General features: G+C 45.8%; 1 protein-coding gene across 1 annotated transcript; it reads right to left on the reverse strand.

The window, feature by feature from the left end:
• Positions 1–1725: 1725 nt before the first annotated feature.
• Positions 1726–2150, reverse strand: PHACADRAFT_201635 (uncharacterized protein; the record flags this gene model as incomplete). The annotated part of the gene is made up of 2 exons (XM_007401944.1): positions 1726–1955; positions 2021–2150. The coding sequence occupies 2 exons, from the start codon at positions 2148–2150 to the stop codon at positions 1726–1728; spliced, it is 360 nt and encodes a 119-aa protein (XP_007402006.1).
• Positions 2151–9233: the final 7083 nt, after the last annotated feature.

Genomic DNA, 9233 nt, shown 5'->3' on the forward strand with positions numbered 1-9233 from the left:
AGTAGAATAGCCCGATCTATCATGGGATATGTTGATGACCACCGCGTCTCAACGTCTTTGAGAAGCTGCAGAATGGCCATATCTATGTTGACTAAAATCTGCATAAAATGCTGACGATGCAGCGCAAATGCACAAATCTATACATCGAGGTAAGGCAAATCACTATCTTGTATAGATTAAATTAAACTTACTGCTCTAATGAGAGAACATAAAGTTGCGATAGGGTCATGTTTAATTGTGTCAAGAAAATTGTGTGGTGAAAACTTTTCTGGCTCGAAATCTTGCGACATTTCCTTGACATACTCAAGTTCAGTTATAGCACTAACAACACTTTGGCATGCTAAGTTGACAATGTGTGGAAAGCAGCTACAGTTATTTTGAGCAATAAACTGCAATTGATTTATTGAAATATACGCACCAAATGCGATGTTGAAGCTTGTCGAAAGCAATTCCACGCTTCCGCAAGGTTTGCTCAAGAGCCTCCATGCAGGTGTCATTGTTTGTTGCATTGTTCATTGTAATCCAGCCAATCTATATATTTTTAAAGGATAGTAAGTGGTTTAATCATTTTAAGTTGTTAAAATGGCTGTACCTTGTTTGTGATCTTGATACGGTCCAGGATATAAAGGAATGCAGCCGCAAGATGCTCACCGGTGTGTCTGGAGGGGACACAGTGAAAGCCAATAAGATCTGCACGAAGTTGAAGCTGCGGCTGAAGTCCATTACCACGATCTTCAAGAACAAGCTGCAGCCAGTGTACAGTAACCACCATGTACAGCGATAAGAATGGGTCAGTCCATATATCCATTGTGCAGGATATGCTGCCAACTGCATTCTATAATTAGGAATTAGAGCAGAATTGTTTTGTAATTTTTTCGCCACTTACCTTTATATCCTGGCTAAACTTCTTGAGATACTCATTGAAAGCCTCACCAACTCGTGTTCAGATAGTGGTCCGCCCAGGAATATCTTTCTCATGCAGCTCAGAGCGAAGCAAAAGAAAGATATTGTGAAGCTGTGAATTTTCAATGACACGTAAAGGCTGCAAATATTTATTCAGATTTAAAGCACAATAAAATGTAAATTTAAAGCACACCTGATTGTCAGCAACAATCCACTCAGTAATGTAATCTACAAATAGCTCCTTGGTGAACTGTGGCCGGCTGTTATCCGCTTGTGCAACGTCTGGTTGTCCACGTTGACGTCGCCTTCAGGCTTCGACTTGTGCCATAGCACACTTTGCTGTGATTTTGACTTGTGCCTTATTGCATGCCTCCACCCACTCGTCAAGATGAGCATCTCAGAAGCACTTTCGGGGGTTGTCTGTGCCTGCAGTAGTCTAGGTGGACACATGGTAATGAGGATTCTGTTCATGCATAAACATGGCGAGTTTTTTTTAGAAATAAGTGCAAAGAAATAGCTGAAAGAAATTCATACTAGCAAATTTTGCATTTCTTGTGTCCATTCTCATCTGTCTTGATGAAGGGCCAGGAATCCTTAGCTTGCTTGCCTTGTCTATTGCCTGCAGGCCCATGAGGCAATTTCTGACGCTGACCGGCAACATGTGAATTGGGAGGGCCTGCTGGCTTGCGAGTTGAGGTGGCAGGAGCAGGCAGAAGATCACATGAAGAGCCTGCAGCTGGCATTAGACTAGTAGGCGAGTCTTCAGAGTCATCTGCAATATCAATATTGATGTATTCATGACTATCAGCAACTGGAACAGATCTACAAGGATCCAAACATTAGAGCATAGCAATTTGCAGTATTGGTCACCATGCACTTGTTTATCGAGCTCTCCCCACTTGGATCATGCTGGTGATTGGCACGATCTCTTCGGGGCAACACGAATGCCATGAGCACCTCTCCTTCAGCAACATCCTGAACTCCTGGACCTTTTCTACCACCTCTCTTCTTTGCTGGAGAATCTTGGACAGTATCCTCAGATGAGAATTCACCTACAGAATTCAAGATGTTATCAGCAGACAATATCAAACTGCACAAAAGCTCAAAAAAAGCGCACCAGACAGTCTAAACTGGGTCATAACAGCTCCATTGTCAAACTTAACATGCTTAGAGGCCATCTTTTGCCTCTTAGGTATCTTCTGAGGGGTCTTGGCAGCTCTCTTCTTTCCATGGTTGCGAGGAGGCATAGTGGCAAGCAAGGTGATGCAGCGTTTGCCTTTTTGGAACAACTGGACCTGACTGCAAGCCACCACCAAGTCGTGCCAAGCCGAAGCTAAGCCACATAACAGCCAAGAGCCAATCAGTGACTTGGCTTGGCTGCCACATGGCTTAACTGCAACAACTAGCGGCTAAGCAGTCAAGCCATGGCAACACTACCTGGCAATTTCTGAATAGATTGATATTGAACACCTTCTTCAAGGTGTTCATTAGACTGGATGACCAGGGAAACCCTCTGTTATAGTTAATGCTGTTCTGTCCAGGTGACCAGAATGGTGAATTGAGAAGTCTTTTGACTTCTAATTCTGAGAGAGCTCTTTGTGAGCCAGATTGCTTTGTTGACTATGCCACAACAATTTTAGTAAGTCACATCAGATAGGTAAGTTATGCCTTACAGCACTGGAGCCAGCTCTGAAGGGGACCTCTTTACCTGTGGAAGCTTAGGGGTTTTAGGGTTGGGGAGAGCCGAGCCGAGCGAAGCGAGGTGAGGTGACGTTGCTAAGGGTGAGACTAGAATGTGGAGGTCTGAACACTTGTGGGTGTTCTGGAGGCTTTCGTAGTGATACTCCATGCGATATACTTGTCTAGTTTATCTGGTGTGTAGACCAGATCTGCAGCTGTTGCAAGTAGCACCCTGCACAATGCGCCCCCCTAGAACCTTAAATGATACAGGTGCTGGCAGCCAGGTGGTGAGACAGACCAGACAACATTCTAACCAAACCAAAACAGATACCAGCATTGAGCCACTATAACACAGTGTCGATATTAGTGTTTAACTTGTCTGAGTTGTAGTGCTATGCAATTCTAGAAAGGGTAAAACATCTGTTTCTCCAAACTACAGCTACTGAACTCTTAAAGTGTAGGTGCCATCCAGAGCCGTGTTGTCATACTCAGCTGGTTTGAAGAGGTTTGTTTGTGAAGCTTCACCAACCATTACAACTTCTAGACTGTCTTGTGCTCTGTGGATCACTGACAGATTCTAGACAGGGTAAATTATTTATTTCTCCAAACTGCAGCTGCTGATCTGTTAAAGCGCAGGTGCCACCCAAAGTTATGTTGTAAGTGGCATCCTGGTCAATAAAGCATATGTTACTGATGATTTGGTGAAGGCTTGGAAGCAGGTCAAGGCCAAGAAAAGGAGATCAGCTTTCACAGCAAAGGCATCCACCTCTGGCAACGGATCTGCATCGGAAAAGGTGAGCAAAGTGTGCAAGATGCCCAAGTCTTTGGTTAAGAGGCAGCCAGCCCCATTCCAAAGAACAGGTGAACATTGAATCTCTCTGCAGCAACTTGTTGAATGACATTTACCATATGCACAGAGCAAGCTCATCTCAGTCTGTCAAGCAGCTCCGATATGGTTATCATTTCAGTTGCTGTAAAGTGCAAGAGAGATGACAGTGAACCAATAGCTCAAGAAGAAAATGCCAGCCTGGCAGCATCTGACACTGAACTCACACCTTCTGAGCTTGGGTCTACACATAAGAGAAGGAGAATCTGTCTGCTGAACCAAAGGGTAAAGGCTCAATATAAGTAAAGGTTTGTGTTGTGCCTCATGAACCACTGGCAGACAATTGGTAGGGGTATTAAGTGTGGTGCACAAAGCTACATTGCTGACAAGCACTTTATGGCACTAGTACCATGTCAACCCAAGGTGTTACCATTAACGGAGCTCTTTTTTAGCAATAGGTGATTGGCATTGGCCAACTGTGCATCATCATTAGCATTTCACTTTTCCAAATGCTACAGCACTGTGCTAGCATCCTGGGAACATGATTCTAAAGAGATATGAGGTTGGTAACAGGGCTGAGGTACCTATTCGCATATGTTAACCATTTACTCACACACCAGATAGGGTGAACCAGTTTCTCAACTAGTGTTGCACCTTACTTGCAATATCTTTCACCATGCGACGTGCTTCTTTTCAATTCTCATAAGCAAAGCAAAGCAAAGCAGTTGTTGTGAAGCTTAAATGTATATATACCTACAGAGTGTTAGCAGCATTTCATATCATGCGATACAATTGTGTAACAGGGCATGTTGCACGTTGGTTTCAGTAATAGCTGCTAAGATAATAAGATGTATCTCCATTGATATATTAGACGATGACTGCGTTATCTTGTGAGTAGTTGGTGGTGTTGGCATTAGAGCTGAACAGCTTTGTAAGGAGCATGCATCATTACTAGCACTTCACTTTCTCTAAATGGTGCAGCACCGCTGGCATCATGTGAATATAACTCTGAAGAGATTTGAAATTAGTAATAAAGTCAAAATAACTATTACTACATGTTAACTGTTTACTCATGCATTAAATATGAAGATATATGTTAAAACACAAATGCCAAAAAAGGCAATGTTCCAAAAAAGACAATTCCAACAAGAGCAATTTCAAAAAAGGCAATTTCAAAAAAGACAATTCCAAAAAAGGCAGTTTTAAAAAGTACGTATTAGTTGAAACAGCTAGTTCTACCTGCAACTGCCACTTAAAGCTGTGTTGCCATATTCAGCTAGTTCAAAAAGATTTGTGTAGCTGTCATAATTGTTATAATTATTAAGCTGTACTTAAACTTCTTATGTGGATGTGCAGACTAAAAACTCTATTGGCTTCGCACTCAAACCATATACAGCAGCATGTTTGAAGGTCTGTATTATGCTTCACAAATCACTGGCAGACAACTGGTAAGTGTGTACAATAAAGTGTGTAAAGCTAAGTTGCCGATGACCACTTTGTAGCACTAGTACTACATCACGCTGAGTCATTGTCATTTATAGAGCTCACTCCAGCCAATTAACAATTAGCATTAGTCAATCACACATCAACTGCTATAATTGCTAGACTGTGCTTCAACTTCTTGCATAGATGTGCAAGCTAACAATAGAGCTCAAATATGTCTACACCTAGTGCAGACCTATAATTATGTCAACGTTAACTCAAGATCTGTGACTTGGCTAACAAGAAGAAGAAAAAAACAGCCAGCTCAGTACTGACAATGAACACAAGTTTATTTCTAAGGATGGCAATGACCAAACACATTAAAAGGCCCTTGAGATTACTGACAAAGATGATGAAGTTTTTAACATTCGGTAGGTGAACCTTAACTGCAAGACAAAAAGGCCATGGCCACTGCAATGGTAACTCAAAGAAAATGTTACTGATGATTTAGTGAAGGCTTAGAGACTGGTCAAGGCTAAGAAAAGGAGGTCAGCTTTCATAGCAAAGGCCTCCACCTTCAACAGTAGACAGCAGGCCAAGATAAGTGGGCTCGACCGCAGGCTCGACCCACTGCTTATCTTGTCCTGCTGTCTACTTCCTGGAAGGAGAGTATTCCTCTGGTTCTTCTGGCTCTGAGCTCTGAGCTCAAAGTGCCAGCAGACATCAGTGCCATGCGTTCTTCCAGGCAAGAGGGTAGCACCACAGATCTCACAGCGGCACCATTGGAATACTTGTGCTCTATCCAACTTTGCTTTGAACTTTAACTTTAACTTTACTTCGACTTTGCTAGCAACACCGCCAAAGACCTGCGTCCAACCATCCATTTTAGACGGGGCAGCTACTCTGTCTCAGTAAGCACTCAGGGAGGCCTTTGCCATGTGCCCACAACAGCATGTCGCGCACAGTTCTAAGCACTCTTCAGAGCCCTGTCACGCCACCTCCATCCAAGATGGAGCAAAGAGCGCAGGGCTTATGCAGGCGCTAGCAGAGTAGAGCACTGGAGCCTGGGAGACAACGGTCTGCCACCCACCGTCCAGTGTTTTTCGGCTGACTGTGGCCATGAATGCCAGGTATGGCCATCACAGATGTGGAGGGTGCCCAGAAATCTGTCTTGACATGACATCACACCACCAGTCTTGATGTGGACTTGCGTCGACACACCACGAGGGATACTCGGTGGATCTAATCAAAAGGCGGCGCTGACAAGGTCTGGCGACTGTGCGTTAGCTTGTTCAGCTAGCCCAATAAACCAAGTGTATTAGTTACTATTCTATTGTATAAACAAAGGCTTACCTAGCCCAATAAACCAAGAGGTTGAGATGGGGCTAGGTAGCGACAAAGGGGGTCCTTATATACTAGTCAGGCTGCGCACGGACCAGGCATTACCTAAGCGACTGTGCTACGGCGGCTGCTAGTGTCTAGGGGACTTTGGCGAGGAAACGGGGGTCGGTGTGTCATAGCGTATGACGTTGTCGGGCCGACAGGGATAGGATGTCCGTTGCCGATCGGACTCGGAGATAGACGGGGGCCAGTGTGTCATGGCGTATGACGTTGTTGGGCCGACGGGAATCGGATGTCCGGTGGAGATCGGAGTGCAGCTGTTACCGGGGAAGCGTGATGCGGTGGCGGGGCGGCGGCAATACAGGCGCGTCTGATGCGCTGATGTGTGCCCGTCAGTGATGCGTTCTCGAAGTGTTTAGCGCGCGTCTAGGACTTGTAAACTGGCGCCAATGCGCCGACGACGTTTGGAGGGTCGTATAAACGTGGAATAAATCAGAGAAAATGGGAATAAAATAGGAGGCCGGGGCTACGCCCACGACAAGTCTGACCGCACATTTGATTCACCTTTTCAGGAAATGCTGGGTCAGACTTGCCGCCCGCTTGCGCTTGGCCAACGGCCAGCTGGCCGAGGGGAAGGCACAATTGCAAGTGCTGAAAAGTACCTCGCTCAAGGGTTGACACCTCAACCTCAGAAAATACTGTATCCAATCAGGAACTGGACCACCCTACAGTTTTTTGTGTGTAGTATATACATATGAGTATAATACTAGAATCAGCTGTAGGATATCATTCCAATGGGTACTGTCTACAGTAATACCAAGTTTGAAGCCCAGTGAAAACCTGCACTGCTCAGAACTAAGGGCTGCCATTCAAATCTGATTAAGATATTCTGAGCCAATTTCATCTGCTTCGAAGGCCTGCATTAGCACCTGTCTGATGCCGCCATGTGGGTTGGAGCTCAGTGACGCGACGCGACGCAACTAAGTTCTAAGCCTGTCATGTAGATTGAACAAGCGTCTTTATGGAATCTGATTCGCATGACCTCTGTGTGCATCTCTCAGATTTCTCAGAGTCCCATTAATACCTAGTCTCGTTCCCATCTGCTCTTAACTCCAACGTGTAAACACTGTCGGCCAGTACATCGGACTTTGAAAGTAAAGTGCACTAGCTCGTTAGAGCGTCTGGTCCACTTAGATCATCCAGGGGGGTCTCATCCGCACGTGACTGACGTGCACACATACTGCACCCATAGTTTGCCGTTGGTGGCTATTTGGGCTGCAGTGGTACTTTCCGTTGCAGGAGGCTTATAAAAACACAAATGTATTCAAATATATATCAGAGGCACTTTTACATATATTTCTGAATGCATACACGAATGCTTTACTCATCACCAGCAGCTTGGCAGTGTGCAGGCGGTCACTTCCTCAGGAAGTGTGTAGATCACGTGCAAATGAGGCCCCCCCCCGGATGATCCAAGTGGACCAGGCATTCTAGCAAGAAACTGCACATCACCATTGATGTCCGATGCAGTCTCCAACCGGCGAAGTCCGGGCGCGCTAGAATAGCTGGGAATGAGACTAATTAATGCCCATCGTGAAGCAAAAGCCAAGAAAAAGTACAAGTTCTCATCCCTGTGCTATTAGATGCACAGCTCCGACATACATCTGCTCTTGCTCGCGTAAATGCAAAGAACCGACAGAGCTAATCACCTGGAGCTTACATATTTGAAAACTTATAAGCGTGACATACTCCTCCCTCCTCTGTTTGCCACGCTAATTCGCACAATTTATGTAAGAGCCATTAGCACGCTGATATTTTTCTAAAATATACCAAGTATGCATTTGGAAGACCCCTCCTTGTTGTGGGCGTAGCCCCGGCCTCCTATTATTTTTCCATTTTCCCCAATTTTCTACGATTTATTCCACGTTTGTACGACCCTCCAAACGTCGTCGGCGCATCGGCGCCAGTTTACAAGTCCTAGCCGCATGCTAACACCTTGAGAACACATCACCGACGGGCACGCATCAGCGCATCAGATGCGCCTGTATCGCCGCTGCCTCGTCACTGCATCACGCTTCCTCAGTAACAGCCGCGCTCCGATCTACACCGGACATTCAATCTCCGTCGGCCCGATAACGTCATATGCCATGATGCACCGGTCCCCGTCTATTTCCGAGTCCGATCAGCAACGGACACCCGATCCCCGTCGGCCCAACAACATCATACAATATGATATAACGGCCCTCATTTTCCCGCCAAAGTCCCCTAGATACTAGCAGTCACCGTAGCCACAGTCGCTTAGGTAATGCCTGGTCCGTGCGCGACCTGAACAGTATATAAAGGGCCCCTTTGTCGCTACCTAGCCCCATCTCAATCTCTTGGTTATTTGGGCTAGGTAAGCCTTCGTCAGTATCTTAGTATAGTTACTAATACACTTGGTTATTTGGGCTAGCTGAACAAGCTAACGCACTAGTCACCAGACCTCGTCGGCGCCGCCTTCAGATTAGATCCATGCAGTATCCCTCATGGTGTGTAAACGCAAGTCCACATCACTCCTACACCTGTAAGCCCTCTCCAAGCAATATGCCCCAGGCGCTATCCTCCATCACAGTGATGGCTCCGTTATCTGAGTGTCATCCATCAGCCCTGCCATCAACACCGCCATCCTCTGATGGCACACACAGCACCATCACTCCCGCCTGTATGCTCGCTGTGGGCGACGACGACAACAATGCTTCCTCCATGTATGTACATCATTTTTATACCGTTTTTTCCCTGATTTTAAATGCAGTATATAGTACATGTTACTACTCTTAAAATACAAGCTACTCATTGCTAATAAGCCTAGTAATTGAAGCTCTTGGGCATGTAGGACGCGCAAAACTTGGGACCTGGCTCTGGTTTGTTTTTGCCACACACGGTCAGGTAAACGTGGGGCAAGGGTCCGGGTGATAACGTGGCCTTGGCGTCCCACCTATCAGTCCCGCTTACCAGCACTGCCCTCCCCTGATGGCACACCAGGCACCATCGTCTTCGCTCTTATGTTCGCTGCCAGCAATAA

The sequence above is a fragment of the Phanerochaete carnosa genome (genome assembly GCF_000300595.1).
Source record: "Phanerochaete carnosa HHB-10118-sp unplaced genomic scaffold PHACAscaffold_14, whole genome shotgun sequence".
Classification (NCBI taxonomy): domain Eukaryota; kingdom Fungi; phylum Basidiomycota; class Agaricomycetes; order Polyporales; family Phanerochaetaceae; genus Phanerochaete; species Phanerochaete carnosa.